The 18,872-nt window shown below is 53.3% G+C and overlaps 1 protein-coding gene and 1 long non-coding RNA gene across 2 annotated transcripts; one reads left to right on the top strand and one right to left on the bottom strand.

Annotated features, from left to right (window-relative positions):
* Positions 1 to 3,109: 3,109 nt before the first annotated feature.
* Neil2 (nei like DNA glycosylase 2) lies at positions 3,110 to 13,023 on the top strand. Its single transcript, XM_004848458.3, has 5 exons — positions 3,110 to 3,509; positions 4,494 to 4,633; positions 6,251 to 6,609; positions 9,664 to 9,860; positions 11,937 to 13,023. Exons 2-5 carry the CDS (start codon positions 4,496 to 4,498, stop codon positions 12,245 to 12,247), a joined length of 1,005 nt encoding a protein of 334 aa, XP_004848515.2. The 5' UTR covers positions 3,110 to 3,509; positions 4,494 to 4,495; the 3' UTR covers positions 12,248 to 13,023.
* Positions 8,050 to 18,805, bottom strand: LOC147826860 (uncharacterized). The gene is made up of 2 exons (XR_015453340.1): positions 18,201 to 18,805; positions 8,050 to 17,948 (listed from the first exon to the last, which is right to left on the bottom strand). It is a non-coding gene; the product is annotated as an uncharacterized LOC147826860 (long non-coding RNA).
* Positions 18,806 to 18,872: the final 67 nt, after the last annotated feature.

Raw genomic sequence — 18,872 nt, 5'->3', positions numbered from 1 at the left:
CCATTCGGAATGGCTCTTCAGGTCACACCCTTGCTTTGCATGAAAGGCTGCATCCCCCCAACCCATTTGTCTTCTTTTTTTGGTACCGGGGATCTAACTTGGGACCTTGAGCTTGCATGGCAGGTGGCAGAACCACTGAGCTAAATCCCCGGCCCACTTTCTTTTTTTTTTGAGACAGGTTCTCATTATTTGCTAGGTGGGCAAGGCTGAGCCTGAACTTTTGACCCTTCTCCGTCAGCGTCTCAGAGGGTTGGTATTAAAGACATGCACCACCACACCTGGCTCTCAACTTTTAGAAGAACAAAAACCAAAAACTAACAGTTCCTCTTTGCTAACAAATACCAGAGGGTCATCACTAAGCTGAGCTCCCACCCAAGGCAAAGGCATTTGCCGGAGATCATGGTTACTAGGGAGGTGGATGCTCAGTGGCCTTTTAACCACTTCAGAATGGCCGGTGGGTTCCTCTGTGGATCCCTGCTCTGTGCACACCTGCGGCAGATTCTGGGTCCACAACAGTCTCTGCTATAGCTTCCTAAAATCCCAGGGGGAGGGGGAGGGGAGAGCGCCCCAAAGGGCCAGGGATCCAGCTCAGTGGTGCCACCACCTGCCTTGCAAGCACAAGGTCCTGAGTTCCATCCCGGGTACCCAAAAAACAAAAACAAACAAAACAAAAAAAAGTGCCCCAAAGTGGGAACACTGAAAGTATCTTCCACTCCACGTCTGGCCACGGCCCACCATGTGGCATCCCCATGTGTCAGCCATCTCTTGCACTGGGGCTCTGTGAAGTCCCCTGGAGCCTAAGCAGTCTAGGGGAGTAACGTGAGCTTGTCTTTGTGTCCCCGTTATGTGGTGTCATCTCCATTAGGTACCTGCCACACTGAGGATGGTCAAGAGAGGGCAGAGAAACACTGTCCAGGCTCACTGGATTGGACCTAGGAAGTCGCCATTCGAAGGAAGGTGGCTGCCACTCCCTCTGACCACCTCGGGCTCAGAGACTCGAGGGGCTCCCTCCAGAGCCTTGGGACTGCTGCTGTCCACATGGGAGCAGCTGTAGTGTGATGGGGCAGTGAGGCCAAGGGATGCTTCAGAGGTCGCACAACCAACAGGCAGTGTCCCTCCGAGCAGCTACTTGGAAACAGACCCTCCCCAGTGGCGGCCGTCAGAGGACACATGTTGGAGCCCACCCTCCACACCGTCCAGTGTTGTCCAGGGCCTGCTCGGAACTGCCTTAGAACCAGGCTTGTTTCTTAGTCACACACAGTTTGTGGACACAGAGAGAATGACATCACTTGACCCCTATCTGTCACCAGCCTTGATTCTAAATGCCTTCTACCAGAAGAGAAATGCACCACTAATGAGGAGAAGGCCCATCGGCCCTGAAAAGGAACAGCACCAAAGACAGCTTTGCAGGGACGCTGAGGAGCACAGCGTTGTGCCTTGGCCCAGCTGTTTTCCGAAATCCACGCTGTGACCTTGGCAGCCTCTCTCCTTTCCTGGATGCACTGTCAAGTTTGGGCCGCCGCAGGTTACCAAGCGGAATGGCCTGAGGCTGGCTGCAGGGCTCTGTGTTCAGTGTTCCAAGCTCATCACTGCAGTCTGGGTCAATGTCCTATTTATTAAGAGACTTCTCTGCCAACACGCGAAAGCGGTGCCACTTTCCACAGGCTGGGACGCATAGCCCGAGATCTCACACACCGTGCATCACGTTAGGGGCTTCGTGAACTCTGGAAGCTTCTCACATTCCCCTGGCTAAGAATCCCCACCCTAGGGTGCCCCGGTGCTCGGTGGGACAAGTATGGCCCAGAACAAACCTTCCTGTTTGGCTCAGAAGTCAAGCAATGAAACCACGCGGAGCTGCTCTCGGCTCCGGGGGGGGGGGGCGCTCGTGCGGCTTGAGCTGTGCACACCGCTGTCACTCTGCTAGGCACCTGGGGACCTAGGATCATTAAGCTCTCCTGCAGTTGCCCTGAGAGAGTCGAATGACAAGGAAAACTGAACCTGCTAAGAAAAAAGAAGCCCAGGTTAGGATAACACGCCTGACTCCTCTGCAGATCAGGGTGAGGGTCTTCGCGATCATCTGAGGGTCCAGATGTTCTCATCCCACCACAGCGCACTTGCCCAACCCACGCTCCGCCCGCCCTCACTAGAAGGCGGACGTAGTCGGCGCGCCCGCCATGTGGGGGCGCCCGCGCTCTCCTCGCCCTCTCCAGCTCCAGGACGAGCCGCGTTTTCAAACTGCTCTCCGAGACCGGCCCCAAATGTTGCCAATGAAAGGCACCTGCCGTTTATTGAGCACCACTGCCTACTGGATACTGCTATAGCTTTCTCTAGCCACAGAAAACATTCACGCGTCCTTACAATCGCATTTCTCACGTGAAGCTACAGCTCGCGGCTTGTAAGTCACTTGTTGAAGGTCATAGGACCAGTATTTGCAGAGTCAGATGCAAACTATATCCGACCCCAGAGTCTGGGCTTCCACACCTTACCCCTGCCTCTCCAAAGGAGCGGAAATCTACAAGCTAGAGCCACCTGCATGACCTGGGTGTCATCAAAAGTTATGGTGAATGTTAAATAAATGTTACAGTAAAAAACACAGTGCCATGAATTACCCTCAAAATCCTCCCCCTTGCTTTAAACACTCTTATCTCATCGTTCTTGCCACTGTGAAGCAGTTCTGGAAGTCCTTTTCCATGTCTTTTTGTGGCTTCCTCGATGTCCTGAATTGATTGAAATGTTTATGGCAATTTCTGTCAAATAAAAAACATGAAGTGCGTCTTCATCCACCTTGCTCACCAGGTTTGGAAGCCGGGACCTCTGGCTCTTCCCCAAAGTCAAAATGACCATGAGAGGTCAACGTTCTGAAAGGATGCAGGACATGGGGGCAGCCAGGACAGCACAACTAAAAGACACGAAAGAGGACTTCGGGGCTGCTTCAAAAAGTAGCAAAAACCGGAGGATCCTTGGGTCCCCAGCTGAGTATCTCGCCCGCCCTCCTCCAGCGCCCCTCCAAGCCCGGCCCCGGGGCGGGAGGAGGAGCCGGCTCCGCCCCCGCCCGCCAGCCCTGCCTCCGCCACGCGGGGGCGGAGCTCCGCGAGGCACCGCCCCCGCCCAAGGGTCCCGTGGTCTCGCCCAGCAGAGGCGCCGCGCACGTTCGCCGCGTGGTCCGACTGTTTACGTCCGCAGAGGCCAATCAAGGGCAAGTGAGCGTCTCGGGACGTACGCACCCCGGGCGGGGATGTTTTTCTCAGTTTACCACGATTCCTTCGCCCTGCCCCTGCGCCCGCACCAGGCAGAATCGGAGGCGCGGTCCCTGCAGGCGCCCCCAGCCGAGTGACCCGCCCGGGGGAGCACGCGGCTGGGCTCAGGTCCCAGGCTTGGCGACCTCGCCGGGTTGTGCCCGAAGGAAACTGGGCAGCAGCCGAGATTCGTGCCCTGCGGAGCGTGGCGGGCCGCCAGCGTTGTGCAACGTGTTGTTCGGCCACCGGAGTAACATAGCTCCCGCCTGCCAGGTGGGTCCCTCCTCACCGGGACTCAGTCTTGGCTGCTGAGGAAGCCGGCGGTTCAGTGGTGTCCTGGGTGAGGCAGGGAGGCCCGCCCCGAGAAGTGGGGGTGCAGCCCACCCAGAGCTCCTCACACGGGGCTCTCAGTGCGCCTGGGTGACGGGGCAGGGCGGAAAGGGGCGCGGTTCGCCCAGCGAGGCACTGAAAGGGGCCCGCTGTGTCCGCGTGGTCGGGGATAATTGTGGATAAGCTGGACCTGCCCTTCCTACCCGGAACCGGCCTGGCTGGGGTCTGCACTGGGCAGGTTCTGAGCTCTGCAGTCTCACGCACGTCTCCCCCACCCAAGGGGTGGTCCTGGGGATTCAGGCCCGAGGGGTACAGTAAGTGCTTCGAGGAGGGAGGTCAGAAAACCTGGAGGAGGGGCTGGGGATTTAGCTCAGTGGTTTCTTCGCCTGCCTCTCAAGCGCAAGGTCCCGAGTTCGATCCTCGGTACCAAAAAGAGAAAGCCTGGAGGAGTCCACAGTCCAGGCCAGACCTAACAAGGGCCACCTCCCAAGGAGGTTGCCAAGGCGGGCAATGGCCTTGTGACACCTGGTACACTGTTGGTGCTCAGTAGGTGTTTGCAGCATGGATGAAGGCGGCAGGGCTGGACAGGATGCATTCTCTTGAGGCTGGCCCACACCTGTAGTAGCTGCTGCCACTGCCGCTCTCTGTGGCCATATATACTTTTCTCTTTTAATGTGGTGGGAGGGCTGAGACCCAGGGTTGCCCCACCAGTGAGCTACATCCCCAGCCCTTTTTATTTTGAGACAGGGTCTTGCTAAACTCTTGATCCTCCTGCCTCAGCCTTTGCGTAACTGAGATTACAGGTATATGTCACCACACCCGGAGTGGCCATATGTACTCTTAAAGTTGGTGCAAAAAATGGCTGCTTGGAGCTTGGCACCATCAGAAAGGGGTAAGTAGTAGCCTCCTTTGCCGGTTTCTCCACAGGGATGCCAGAAGGGCCGTCTGTGAGGAAGTTTCACCATCTGGTCTCTGCCTTCATGGGCCAGCAGGTGGTCAGGACAGGGGGCAGCAGTAAAAAGCTGTGTCCTGCCAGCCTGCAGTCTCTGTGGCTTCAGGACACACAGGTGAGTTCAGCACGCCCTGGCGATGGGCTGCCCTGCCACTCAGCACATCTGTATCGCCCCTGGAATCTGTCCCAAGACGTCTCATGCTGTCCTTTCCCTGAGCCCAGGACAGCCACGCTGGGACTCCATGCAGCTCCTGGTCCTTCAGTCTGATGTTTCCCAGCCGGAAGTGAGCATCACGGTGGAGATCGTGAGCCAGGGACCCCATTCAGAGTCTGCAGGGATCCTGATTACCCCAGCTGTGCCTCATGGGCACCTTGGGCCAAAATCCACGTTTGATCTCAGGCCAGTGGGGAAGCCAGGAAAGAGCACCGTGGATCTGAGTTCAAAGCCAGGCATCTTCATCCTTCCAGGGGCTCTCGGGGCTCTCTGGCCTGAGCCTGCCTGCTTTTCTAGCCTCTGTGCCCAGCCCAGGTCTGACTTCCATTGTCCCAGCCACTGGCAGCCCAGGTACTCCTTGGCTATGGTGGCCACATGCTGCTCCCACCGTGGGCAGGGTCTGCCTTTGTCTCCTCACCCCTGCCCCTCAGTTTTCTGTGGCAGTTCCTAATCCATCTCTGGATTCTCACCCCTTCCTCTGAGGAGCCACCCAGCTGGCTTATCCTGTGCTTCCCGGATGCCCCTCGGTCCCTCCATGCATCCTCACTACTGACTTTGTCCTTCAAGTGGCCACGTCCTCGGCTAGCTTGTGTTGCCAGTGCTTCTCATAGCACCCAGAATGCGGGAGGCTTGGGGTGAATGTCTGCAGACTGACTCGGTGCACTTGGCTGCTGCTTCGCTGTGTGCAGTTGCTTAGCTGTAGAGTCTTTGTACAGTAAGCTACCTGCCTGCGGAAAGCTCTGTGGGAAGTAGATCATGCTGGACTCATGGTCAGCACTCAGCTGATGCCAGTCCTCTTCCACCTGCCCTGCATCCCCTCTGCTCCGCTCCGTAGGTATAAAGCCATTCTCTGTTAAGACTGAGCGAGGTCTCAGACTTGACCATAGTTGGGACGTTTGGAAACTGAGGCCTAGGGAACTCAAGTTAGGGGCCCTGATCTCCCACCCTCCAGGGTAGGACCTGCAGAGGCAGGTCTAGGGCCCTGTTACTGGACCCCCAGTGTGTGTCAGTGCACCTGTCAGAGCTGGCACTCAGAGTGTCACTGCACAGAGGTTGTGTTTGATTGTGAATTCCCGTGTGCCTATTGTTGCTGTCAAGCCCGGTTTTCTGGAGGGATGGGCGGGCAGCTGGATCTTGAAATGTGTTGTCTTTAGCTGAAGTCATTTTGCGCTCTTGCTGTTCCTGTTAGCATAGAAAATGTAGTATGAGTTGAATAAGTGAATGGCAGCTCACAGTTATTTCTTGGCTGATCTCTGAAAACACTGGGAACAGCTGCCCAGGTTCTCGAGGGTGGGCATCTGTCTGGCGCAGGTCTCCTCTAATTGAGTTCCTCCAGTTGCTTCTAGTCACTGCACAGCTGTGTACCAAGTCCCACTGGAGCAGATGAGCGAAGGCCAGTCCCAAACCCTCAGTCTGGGGACCCTCTGGGCCACGTGGAGGGGCATTCGGGTGCCTATCTGCACAGCCCTCAGCCCATGTGGGTCTGGCTGGCTTACCCTTGTGTTCGTTTTCCCCTAGGTGCATGGAAAGAAATTGTTCCTTAGATTTGATGCAGATGTGGATACAGATGAAGAAGTCGGGGCCCCTGGCAGCAGCCCCCAACCAGAACCTCTGCAGAAACGAGCTCGCAGAGAAGCAACCGTGGGCCCAGCGCCAGAGCCCAATGCACAGAATACCTGTGACGGATCCTCCCTGTCCGCAGGGCTGCTTCCCAGGGGCCCTGGTGGTCCTGATGGGCTGGTGGGGGACAGCCTTACAGCAGGGGCCCCCAGGTGGCTGCAGGTCCACTTTGGTTTGTTTGGCAGCGTCTGGGTGAACGATTTCTCCAGAGCGAAGAAACCCAACAAGAGAGGAGACTGGAGGGATCCCATGCCCAGGTAGAGCAGCGGCAGCTGGGGTCTTGTGACGCCCCACTGTGAGCGGGTGTGGCACTGAGCTGGGGGTCGCACTGGGGTGTCTGGCCTGCTGAGCTGCTCACCCATAATAGGCAGACTAGCTACACCTGAGACGGAGTGGAAACTCTCAGCGGAGCGCAGAGAGGGGTGAGTCCATCCCAGGTGGCACTGTGAGGTAGAGAACCTTGAACCGCATTTCATGTCTTGTGCACTCTGATTTTAAGGACAGAGACTTTGCCTACTTTTTAATCCATGGGTGTTGAGAACACAGTCTTTGTGCATAAAGCTCTGTATTGAGGGTTATTTCCTTGGGATTAATTCCCAGAGAGAATATTCTGAAGCTCAAAGCACTGGCTCACCTGAGTTCTCACCAGCACTGGGCCACTCGGGACTTTTAATCAGTGCGTTGAAGCTTTTGGACATTAAGTCTGATAACCTCTGTGTTTGGCACTTTGAGATTTTTAATTTTCTCATAGTCAATGGTCAGAGCTTTTTCTTGGTCACTCATGAATTTTTCCTTTTACTAAATAGGCCCCTTGGACCCCAGAGTCACATGACTTCTCTGTTTCCTAAGTAGTGTCTTCTTTCTTTCTGGAGGAAGCGTTTGGAGCTCCATTTCTTAAGGAGGGTGTAGGGCCCGCGATGCCTGGCTGTGCAGACCCCAGGGGCCGAGGGCTCACCTCCCTGAAGGTTGGACAAGGTGGCTTTGGGTTGGGGTCTCCCAGGCTCTGGCTTCCTATCCTGGGACTCCTGGCTTTGTGCTCTCCCACACTTCAGTTTTGTCCTTCGATCAGCAGCAAGAGATGACTGCAGTTCTAAGCTTTATACTCACCCAAGCAAATAGCCAGAGGAGGAGGGACAGTCAATTTTAGATGTTCTATCTAGGCATGGCGGTGCATTCCTGTAATCCCAGCACTCTGAGAGGCTGAGACAGGAAGACTATAAATTCAAGCCCAGCCTGGGCAATTTAGCAATTTATCGAGACCCTGTCTCAAAAAATATTTCTTAAAAAAGAGGCTAGGGATGTAGCTCAGTGTGCAAGCTCTAGGGTTAAACGCATGTCCTCGTGATGCAGTGGCCTTCTCAGAGTCCCCAGGAAGCCCTCTCTGAGTTCTGGATGGTCACCAGCTGGAGGAGCTGTCCTGCCCACGGCATCATTCCCTGATTTTTAAATCTCTTCTTGTTACACTATGTTTCATTTCTCATTTTCCCCATTTTAGAGTTTGCGGCCCCTCTTGTTTCTGTATGAGGCTCCCCTGAGTATATCTGCTCTGGTCTTTCAGTATAAATAACACTACTAGCTTAATGTCCTTTTTCTGCATGGAGTCATTGCCTACCATCCAAGTGTTCTGGCATTTACGGTATTTTTTTGTTAGTTTTAAAACTGTTCCTGGGCTCTAGTCAGAGACCACAGCCTGTACATTTTCTCCGTTTGGTGTTTATTAGGATTTGCAGCCAAACACAGCGTTGGCCTCTGGTCATATTTTACCTCAGTGAAGACTGTGTGATCATTAAGACCAGAACATTCCGTGAACGGCAGGAACAGAGCAGTTCTCTCTTTGCTTGCTTTTCGTTTACTTACTGTGTCAGTCTCCGGAAGAGGAGCTGTGGCGGCCCCCAGAGTGTGGTGGGTTGGTGAGCTCCTCCCCATGGTCCCAAGCTCTTCTGTCCTGTGTGAACCCGCCCGGTAGGCCTCTCCTGCTGTTTCCGTGTCCTGCAGGTCCTGGTAGGGATGAGTGTTTATGCTTAGTTTGCAGCATTTTTTTTTTTTGATACCGGGAATGGAACTCAGGACCTTGTGCTTGCGAGGCAGGTAGTGCAACCACTGAGCTAAAATCCCCGCTCTGCAGCATGTTTTTACACTTAAGTTTTCCTTTATTTTAGGTAAAAACCGAGAATTTGCTGGCCTTTGTTTCTCTTTGACTCAAATGTAGACTCTCTGTTCTGAAATGTAGCCACTGGCATTGGGGTTTTGTTCCCTATTGTACTTTCTTTTTCTTACTTCAGTTGGATTTATTAAATTTCTTCTTTTTCCTACCCCTGCTAATTTGGATGCCTTGTTTTTCACCTTCATTCTGCTGGTAATTATCTTTAAGCTTGTATATTATCTACTATTGAATAACCATCAAATATTTAAATTAGTATCATTGTAATGTGATGTCTTTCACTCCTTCTGGAAGAGGCCTAGAAGGGAAATGGAGGGGTCAAATGGCACTTTTTTTTTGGTACCGGGGATCGAACTTGGGTCCTTGGCACTTGCGCAGCAGGCAGTGAAACCACTGAACTAAATCCCTGGCCCTAAATGGCATTTCTTAATGCCATCAAATTCAGGCTCCTTGGCCCACTCTCGCACCTCTCCGGCGAGTCTGTTAACTCTCCGCTCGCTGCCTCTCTTCCGTCCGTCATGTCCACCCCGTTGCTGAGTCTGCCGAAGTCCCGCCGGCCCCCGGGCTCTGTGGGCCCAGGGCCCTGGCTTCTCCTCCAGATGTGGAGGCGGTCCTGTCAGGTTAGCGGCGCTCGCCAAGTAAGCCATTATTCCCCCATCACTGTTAAGCTTTCTGCTGTCCTTGGCGTCGCTGGCTGGGGCGTAGGCGTGCGTGTCTTCCGAGTTATCCTAGCCCCGCCCAGGTGCTGTGTCCTTCACACGGTTTCTGTTCCGCACCAGCGGCCCCACATCTCTGTTCGTTCACATAGCCTCGCACCCTGAACATTGGACTTCTTTGCTTGCCCAGTGTTCGTCTATAAACATGCAGTGCTGCAGTCCGGGAGAGGAGTGAGTCACATAAGTACTGTGTGCTTTCCTTTGGTTGCTCTACTTAGCCCTGAGGTGTTTTTGATTCTGACAAAGCCCATCCCTCTTCTCTTGGGGACCTTAACTTCCTTCTCAGGGTGATCAGAGAGGCACTGCTGGAGCTGGACCTGGCACAACCTGGGTGTGAATGGGAGCTGTGTGTCCCCAGGACCTGGCCAGCTGTATGTGCGTGTGCTCTGCCTGGTGACAGCTGTACATCTCTATAATCTCTCCTTCCTCCCCAGGCTGGTCCTGCACTTTGGTGGCGGTGGATTCCTGGCCTTTTATAGCTGTCAGATGTCTTGGAGCCTTGCCCCAGCGATTGAACCCTGCCGTGACATCTTATCTGAAGAGTTCCACCGAGGACAGGCTTTGGAGGCTCTGGGTCGGCCGCAGCCTGTGTGCTACACGCTGCTGGACCAGCGATACTTCTCAGGGTTAGGTAGGAGCAGTGGGAGGCATGAGCCCAGCAGAGCTGCTGATGGTAAACTCACTTGTCTGGGAATCTCGACCTGAGGACCTGCCCCTGCCCCTGCCCCTGCCCCTGCCCCGTGTGCAGCTGGTCTTGAGGTTGCCACCTAGTCCCTTTGGCTTCCCTTTTAAAAAAAATTTATCTATTTACTTATTTAGTGGTATGGGGGATTGAGCCCAGGGAATACTAAGGTATATCCCCAACATTTTATTTTGGAGGCAGGGTCTCACTGAGTTGCCCAGGCTGGCCTTTCATTTGTGATCCTCCTGCCTCAGCCTCCTGAGGAGCTGGGATTATAGGTGTGCACCACCATGCCCAACTACTTCCTTTGCTTTTAAACTGAGTTAAGTTAGGCACTTTCTAACTTACTCTCAGCTTCAGATTTCCTACCACTTCCATTGGAAACCTGACAGCTGCCCTCGAGCAGGACCCCTGTCCATGGGGTAGGCGACATGGTGGATGACACACGCTGGTATTCTTAGCCGCCTGCTGCAGTGCCTGGCACATAGGAGGTTCAGAGCCAGAGTCTCCCGAGAAGTGGAGTCCTGCCACTCACTGACAGAGGTGCAGCTTTGTTAATGGATGCTGCTGTGAACACACAGACAGGCACCAGGCCTACCTTAGGCTTCTAAAAGCTCTGGGTGCAGCCAGGTGTGAAACTGGGCATGGTGGTACACACCTGGAATCCCTTCAGTTTGGTAGGCTGAGGCAGGAGGATTGCAAGCTCAAGCCTAACCTGGGCAACTAAGTGACTTAGTGAGACCCTGTCTCAAAATAATAAAGAAGGGCTGAGGATGCATAGCTCATTGCAGAGGCTCTGAGTTCAATCCCCAGAACTGAGAAAAAGCCATTGTTTTTACTGCAACATAGCAATATGTGCATCCTAATTGGTAGCTGAAGCAGTAGGGTAAGCCAGTAAGGACAAAATCCCCTCCATGTGCAAGACTGATTTGCTGCAGGCGTAGCTGCCCCTGAGGGCCTGGTACTGCGAGGCCTGGCCCTCCAGCGTGGGCTGTGCGTTTTCACCTGAGAACCACCGAGTCCCTGTGCTGGAGGAGTGAGAGGCTTCTGAGCAGTGGGTGCTGAGAGCACAGTGACATTGGCAGAGCAGCCAGCGTCAGTCGCAACTGGCGTGTCCGGCTCCCAGGGCCTCTCCGCCGTTCGCAGGATGGGCGCTTGTTAGCCCCCCTTAATTCAGAGGAAGAATCTGTGCAGAACTGCTGCCCCACTGAGTCCAGGCAGCCTGCCTTTGGATTTTGCAGAGAAATTTTGTAACGGGGAGTGGGTTCGTGGGATTCTTGCAAAGAGCAGTCATTTCATTCATCTGTCCCCAGCAACGATGCGAATGCTCGCCCTCCGGCCCCTCGCCTGCTGTCCTGCGGGAGGTCCCTGGGCAATCACAGCAGGCCTTCCAGTCCTCTGCAGCCAGGGTAGACTGTGAAAGTGCCGGGAAAGGTTACAGAGCACTGCAGGGACGTTTTGGAGAGCATGGAGTCCGAGGAAGGGATCCAGGCTGTCCCACGGAAGTGCGGCAGGTGTAGGCTAAACTGTGTGTTCCAGGCAGCGAGCCTGGCTTTACATAGCAGTTAGTACATATTGAGTTCTCTCTACCACCACTGCGCAGCATGTTTTGGTGAATTCCCGCTTACTACTCACAGAAACCAAAGTGATCCCTGCCTTACAGCTGAGGTTGCTGGAGCCTGAAGAAGCTGAGGGACTGGCCAGGGCTGTGTGATAGGATTGGGGCCCAGTCGGGGTTCCAGTCCGGGAAGTCGGGCACCAGAATCCTGCACGTTCTCTTTGCCATGACCTGAGCCACGTGTGGGTGGTCGTTCATTTCATCCTCACAGCGCCCTTCAGGGCCACCTTACAGAGAATGGGCTCGGACCCTGCTGCCCTGCCCAGGAGCCCCAGTGTGTGACCGAGCTGGAGCCTCCCTGGTATCCTGCTGCTGGCTCGACAGCCCCAGTTTGCTGTTGACTTTTTGTGGTTTCATCATGCCGAGTGTGGGTTTTCCTTTCTCATCCTCTCTCGGCTTTGTTTCAGGGAACATCATCAAGAATGAAGCCTTGTACAAAGCCCGGATCCACCCCCTGTCTCTCGGCTCGTTTCTGAGTGCCTCATGTCTGGAGACCCTTGTGGAGCACGTGGTAGAGTTCAGTACAGACTGGCTTCGGGGCAAGTTCCAGGGCCAGCAGCGGCGCACACAGGTCTACCAGAAGGAGCAGTGTCCAGCGGGGCATCAGGTCCTAAAGGAGGCCTTTGGGCCCCCTGGTGGCCTCCAGAGGCTCACCTGGTGGTGCCCACAGTGCCAGCCCCGGCTGCCCCCTGAGGAGCCCCAGCAGCTCCAGTCATAAGTCTTCAGGGCCCTGTTTCATGGTCTTGGCCCCTGGGGACTGCAATCCCTAGGGTGTGGACAGGGACTGGGAGTGGGTAGAGTGCGGGCCAGGAGGTGCTGGTGGTGGTATTGTTCTCACTGGAGTGATGTGTGAGGCTTAGATTCCACAGGGGTAGATTTTTCCCTGTTCTAGTTCCACTAATTTTTCGGGTTTTTTTTGGTACCGGGGATCGATCAAACTCAGGGCCTTGTGCTTGCAAGGCAGGCGGCGGCACCACTGAGCTAAATCCCTGGCCCAATTCTTCCTCATTCTAACATTGTGAAAGATGAAAGAAATCTTGACAGTCGGTCAAGGGAAATGACAGTGAGCTGTGGAAACAAACACCTGTGGGAGACAGTTGTGCTCCCAGTGTTGCTTTTCAAGTCTTTTGTTTTGCAAACTTCGGTTGATTTGAAGGCCTTCCATTTTGAAGAATAGGAAAACAAAATTTTCTTTCCTCACTCCCCTGGAGAGATCCAGGGAAGACAAAGCTGCAGATGAGGGTGCTGGGTCAGCCTCCTGCCTGGCTTCTTCCCTTGGGACTAGGGAGACTCCAAAGCAGACAGGTAGGCTGCCCTCCTGGTGTGCCCTCTGGCCTTTAAAGAAAAGCTACTTGCTTACTCCTTTAGCTGCTGTGTTTCTGACTGTTGACATGTTGAACAGTTCAGGAATCAAGATACAAACACTTCATTAGGTTATTAGCAATAGCTAGATGAAACCAGAACAGTGACCTGAAATAAAGCTCTTTGTCATTTTCTGTGTTGTCTTCATGTAGCCAGAAAGGGGTGGGTGGGTGTGTGTGTGTGTGTGACTGGGGATCAAACCCAGGGCCTCAGGCTAAGCAAGCCCTCTCCCACTGAGCTACACCCCTAGTCCACTTTTTTTTTTTTTTTTGGTGCCGGGGATCAAACTCAGGTCCTTGTGCTTGTGCACCAGGCAGCGAAACCACTGAGCTAAATCCTCGGCCCCAGGAGAGGATCTTAAATTGCAAATGACTGAGATCATGAAAGTGGCCTCATTGGGCTTGCTGGGTTGGTGTATCAGTCACTTTCTCATCACTGGAACAAAATACCTGATGCCTACAACTTAAAGGAGAGGTTTATTTTGGCTCACAGTTTTAGTGGGCTCAGTCCATGGTTGGTTTCCTTCAAGGTAGAATGGCATGGTGGAAGTAAGCTGATCACCCATTGCAGCTAGGAAGCAGAAGGGTGGAGCTGGGGACAGGAATACACCCTTCCAGGTCATGCTCCCAGCGACCCACCTTTCATCAGGCCCTAGGAGCACATTTAGCTATGAGCTCATCAGTGGGTGAGTCTAGCGTCTCTATCATCCAGTCATCTTCCCAAGTCCTTCCTATCTTTTTACCATCTGAGGCTCTGGGGGCCGTGTCGTTAAGATCTCAATCGCAACAGTTGGCCTGATGAGTCTACCTGAACTACATAGCAAGATCCTGTCTCACAAACAGCACAACACAGTGGGGAAAGCCACTTTAGGGTAAACTGCTTCTGTGTGTAACATGAGGCAGAGTGCTCCTGCATTGGGGCCCACTGTGCTGAGTGCTCGCCCTTGCGTGCCCCCACACATGTTCTTGCATGAAACCTGCAAAGTCACCAGTGGTGACAGGCTCTCTCTTGCTGACCTGATTCAGATCATGAGGGAACTGAAGCCTGGCGAGGCTGGGGGTCGAGCCAAGATCAGTTGATGAGGTCCAGAGCTACTGCCTGAGCTCGGGCTGCCGTAACAAGGCACCACAGGGACCGGGATTTAGCTCAGTGGTTCCACCACCAGCCTTGAAAGTACAAGGACCCAAGTTTGATCCCAGGTACCAAAAAACCCACAAGGCACCACGGACTGGGGCACTGTGCACTTAATTCTCACAGCTCTGGAAAATGGATGTCCCTGAGCCCCAAGGCAGTTATCTGAAGAGGCCCGCTTCCAGGCTTGCCCAGGGCACCTGCTCACTGGGACTGCACATGGGGGAGGGGAGGGCACTGATGTCTTTCTTCTTGTTCGATTGAACCAGCCTTCACACTGAGCTACATCCCTAGCCTTTGTCTTTTTTGAGACAGGGTCTAAGTTGCCCAGGTTAGGTTTAAACTAGAGATCGTCCTGCCTCAGCCTCCCAGAGGGATGTCACAACAGCTGGCTTTTTGCCTGGGGACTTAGCTCAGTGGTGCTGCCACCTGCTTCGCAAGCACAAGGTCCTGAGTTCGATTCCTGGTACCAAAAAAAAAATATGATGTGACAGCTGGCTTTCTTGTAAAGACAATAATCTCATGGTGGGCTCATCATATAACACCATTTTTACCTCATCACCTTCCAAAGCCTCTGTCTCCAAATGCCATCACACAGTGGGCTACGGTTTTAACATACTAGTGTGGCAGGGTCACACTTCTCAGCCATTATGGCATAGCCTCTCCCTGGGGCAGCACAGCTGCACAAGCATTACTGAGTCCTGGCTCCCGTCTGTCTGCCACATGTTGCAGAATTCCTTCAAGGTAGCCAAGTTCCCTGTGTTCCGTCAGCGCCAGCAATGTGATGCAAGACAGCATCATGAGCACTGCGCCTCACGGAGGGAGCGCAGGATAGAATAAGTCTGAGAAGTGCCGTTTGCTCACTCACCTGCCAGGAGCTTCATGGAGCTCATAAAGGTACCAAGAGATCCTCACGGCAAAGCGAGCTTGTTCTTTGATCTGCCTGGTGTTTCCTAAGCCCAGTTCTACTACAAAACCTCTGTCCTCTATCGTGCCTCGAGCACAGGGTGGTCATGCCATCTTGATCCATGGGCCGCAAACTTCTCACCTCTCTGGTCCCCGTGGGCCAAGGCCTCTCTTCTTTTCAGCCTTGTCTGTGACTAGAACCAACAACTGTCCCTACTTGATCTAAATCCCTTTCTCTTCCTCATATCAGAAACCCTTACAGATTTCCTCATATCTTTACACATTTTAAACTGTGGTACCTTAGAAAAAGTGCCAGTTCAGGCGGGGTGTGGTGGCACACGCCTGTAATCCCAGCACCCTGGGAGCCTGAGGTGGCCAAGCACAAGGTTGAACACAGTCTGCGCAATTTAGCGAGGAATAAAAAATAAAAAAGGGCTGGGGTGTAAGTGTGAAGTCTTGGCTTCAATCCCTGTAACCATGTGCGCCCACACACACAAGTGCCAGTTCAGGCTGGGGGTGTACCTCAGTACTTTCTAGTATGCATCACGCGCGCACACACACACACGCACACACACGCCCACGCCAGTTCCTTCGGTCTTAGGCTATGTTTAAGGCAGGGTTACCATGAGAAAATTTAAATGCACTGGGCAACTTAAACACAGACATTTGGTCTCTCAGTCTGGAAACTGGAGGCCCAAGATCAAGGTGTAGGGAGAGTTGGGGGCAGGTAGGAAAAGTGAAAGGGCCTCAGTGAGGTTTCCAGCAAATAAAGAGTTAAACCTCTGCTAGAGAGAGTAGCTAAGAAAACAAAGTGAGGGCGGGTAAGCAGTGCTCACTCCTCTGAGCCCTGGCTCCATTCCCTCCTCCCTCTACCTCCAATTAAACACACAAAGAAACAAGTGGGGAGGGGGCTTGATTCTTTAAAAAACTCAGTATATAAAATATACACTAAGACCTAGACACACATCCACACATAAGTACATACGTATTTTGTTATTTTCTCACCATATTAATACACTAAAATGTACATGTATCTCTTTTTGCTAACCTGTCCTTGAATGTGGGGCTCTGCTGTAAATCTCACAAGATAAGGCCCTGACAGCACAAAGGAACCACAGAAGCGCTCGTCCAAAAATGTAGACGGATGGGAAATGGTCAAATCAGGGGTCTCAGAGCCCAAAATAGCCAATCAACTTACAGCAACTCCCAGGGAGGAGAGTCCCTTTCCTGCCATGTAATAGAAGAGGCTAAGAACGAAGACCCTGGGTTCTGGCTCCAGACTCCTACCTTACCTGACAAGGTAGCTATCTATCTCATTTCTCTCCCTTTTTCCAATAAAGTCATTTGTTTTTCCTTCTGAACTTTTATCTCTTAATTCTTCTGATGTAGGGCTTTTTTTTTTAACATTTTTTTTTTTTGGTACCTGGAATCGAACTTGGGTCCTTGCACTTGACGAGTCAGATGGCAGAACCACTGAGCTAAATCCCCAGCCCTGATATAGGGTTTTTTTAACAAACCCTAGATAAAAATCCACTCTCAGAAGACAGTAACAAAGGAGTTGCAGGTGTGGTTTCTCCTCAGCTGGTCCTCACATCAACACCTCTGAACACGCACACTCTGGTGTCTTCTCATAGGCACAGCGTTCCTGTTGGATGGGGCAAACCCCTCCCGACTTCATTTAACTTCCTCTCTTCAAAGGCCCTGCTTCCAAATACAGGGCTTCCCTGTATGGATTTTAGGGAGACACATTCAGCCCATGACAGGCTATAGAGGAGTTTTATGAAAATCTTCAACTTCTCAGATGTCATCTCCTCCCCTATTTTTTTTTTTAGACTTACATCAGTTTGCAAAGTCCCACTTCTGGACCAGATGATATGAAAATATTGAATAATAGCTTGTACAGATTATGTGTTTCTACCAGTGTTCACACACACATACACATAAAATATGTAATGTGTAAAAACATGCTGCTATTCAAATGCATCTTTCTGACCTTTGCAAGAGAACGGCAGGCACAAGCTGAGGCAAGGCTTGCAGCGGGTCAGCCAGGCCCAGGAGAGTGAGGGTAGAGCAGCAGCCTGTGTGTAATGCTTTGGAAGGAAAACAGAGGCCAAGAAATGATGGGACCCAGCACAGCAGTGGAATGGAAAGAGCATCACAGCAAGGCTATCAGCCACTGATGCCTGGAACTCCCAGGAGGACAGATTCACTTTGGCTCGCGTTTCAGAGGATTCAGTCCATGGTCAGCTGGCTCCAAGGCAGAAACAGCATGGCAGAGGAGAGCTGCTCAATCCATGGCAGCCAGGAAACAGGACAAGAATATACCCTTCCAGACCATTTCCGAAGTGCCCTGCCTCCAAACAGGCCCTCCCTCCCTAACAGCATATTCAGCCAGGAACTCATCCTTGGATGAAACCACTGATGAGTATAGCGCATCCACTATCCAATCATTTCTGTATTTGTGAGACTTCTGGGGACATTTTAGATCTGGAACATAACAGAGAGTCTCCACTCCCTCAACGTCACTGCCTGGATGTGGGGTCTGGAGGTGAGCAAGCAAGAGCTGAACTGGGCCGAGCCCAGCACATGAGGCCAGAGGTGGTCCCCCCAGGCACAGGGGGGAAATCAGAAGGGACAAGAGCAAGAGCTCAGTGATCAGTGCTGGCCTTAGGCACTTTGAGCTTCACGTGCTGCAAGGCCCTTGAGCTGTGGGGACAAGGGAATCAGGAAGTGGGCCTGGGTCCCACAGGTACAGGCTGGGCTCAGAACCACAGGTGACAGCTGACCTCACGGCAGTGATGGGAGCCAGATGAGGGGAACAAGGATGGTCGTGTACCTGGAGAAAAGAGGAGGCACAGTGGAACCTTAGTGAATGGTGCTGCGATGGAGATGGGCTGAGAGGCCCGTGGGATTTGGCAGCAGCTGACATTCTCGTGCTCAGGGGAGGCCTTGCGCAGAGTGTGGCAGAGCTGGTCCAACCGGGCAAGGGAGGTGCTGGGGTGGCCTGCTTTTCAGGGAGTCTGCAGCAAGGGAATGAGAACGAGGTCAAGGAGGAGGTTTTTTATGTTGTTTTGTTTTTTGGTACCGAGGATAGAACTCGGGACCTTTCCCTTGCAGGGCAGGCGGTGGAACCACTGAGCTAAACCTCCGGACCCGAAGAGTTATTTTTTTAAAGAATGTGAAGTAGGAGAGAAGAAATAGATTAAAAAAAAAAAAAAAAAGACAACAAAAATCGTATCTTAAAACTGTACTTTTAGAAAGAAAGACTATACCTTCAGGGACACAGGTGAAGTGACCGGAAGTGATACATATTGATCCCTTCGGCTATTTTCGGCTTCTTTTCTTCCAGACCCCAAGTTCCTCAAGACCAAGTCATGAATTGACTTTAAAAAAAAGCGCAGGAACCTGATCCAAACATACGGGATCAAAGAGTTCAGAGAGTACTCATTTCAAAAACGGCCCGTACCTGTAAGATGGGCCGCTGCCCTTCGGGTGAGGCGCGGCCACCTTTTCCTGGGGCGCGAGAGCAGCAACTCAGTCCCAGCCCCAGGAAAGCGAGCGGCCCGAACTCGGGCCCCGTCGGGGACGGCGGGTCCGAGGCGAAGACCCGGAGACGCCGCCGCGAACGGAGGATGGCCGCGCTTACTTGGGCGCTGTTATCACCCGCGGAGTTAGGGAACTGGGGCGGCACTCGGGGCTGCCGGGCGGGGGCTCGGAGGCGACGAGGCCGGGCAGGGTTTACGGGGTAGACCGGAGCCGGCTTCTGGCCCGGCGGCTCTGGGAAGCTACGCAGGCAGGCCGGACCGGACAGCACCGGGCCAGGAAGTACCGCTCTCGCCCTCTCCCGCCCGTGCCCCGCCCACTCGCGCTCTCGCGTTCTCGCGGCCCGCCCCCCCCCCCCTCAAGCCCAGACACAAAGGCCCCCAGGAGACCACCAATCCAGC

The sequence above is a fragment of the Heterocephalus glaber genome, unplaced genomic scaffold (assembly GCF_053883595.1).
Source record: "Heterocephalus glaber isolate CG9 unplaced genomic scaffold, H.glaber_assembly_v1.0 deba00001460, whole genome shotgun sequence".
In the NCBI taxonomy this organism is placed as follows: Eukaryota; Metazoa; Chordata; class Mammalia; order Rodentia; family Bathyergidae; genus Heterocephalus; species Heterocephalus glaber.
Note: the sequence above shows the minus strand (reverse complement) of the source record. Positions and strands in the feature narration are given on the sequence as shown.

Coding starts and splice junctions, on each gene's coding strand:
- Neil2 (XM_004848458.3), top strand. CDS start 4,496: ATGCCAGAAGGGCCGTCTGTGAGGAAGTTTCACCATCTGGTCTCTGCC. Junction 4,634..6,250: donor TGTGGCTTCAGGACACACAG/GTGAGTTCAGCA, acceptor GTTTTCCCCTAG/GTGCATGGAAAGAAATTGTT. Junction 6,610..9,663: donor TGGAGGGATCCCATGCCCAG/GTAGAGCAGCGG, acceptor CTTCCTCCCCAG/GCTGGTCCTGCACTTTGGTG.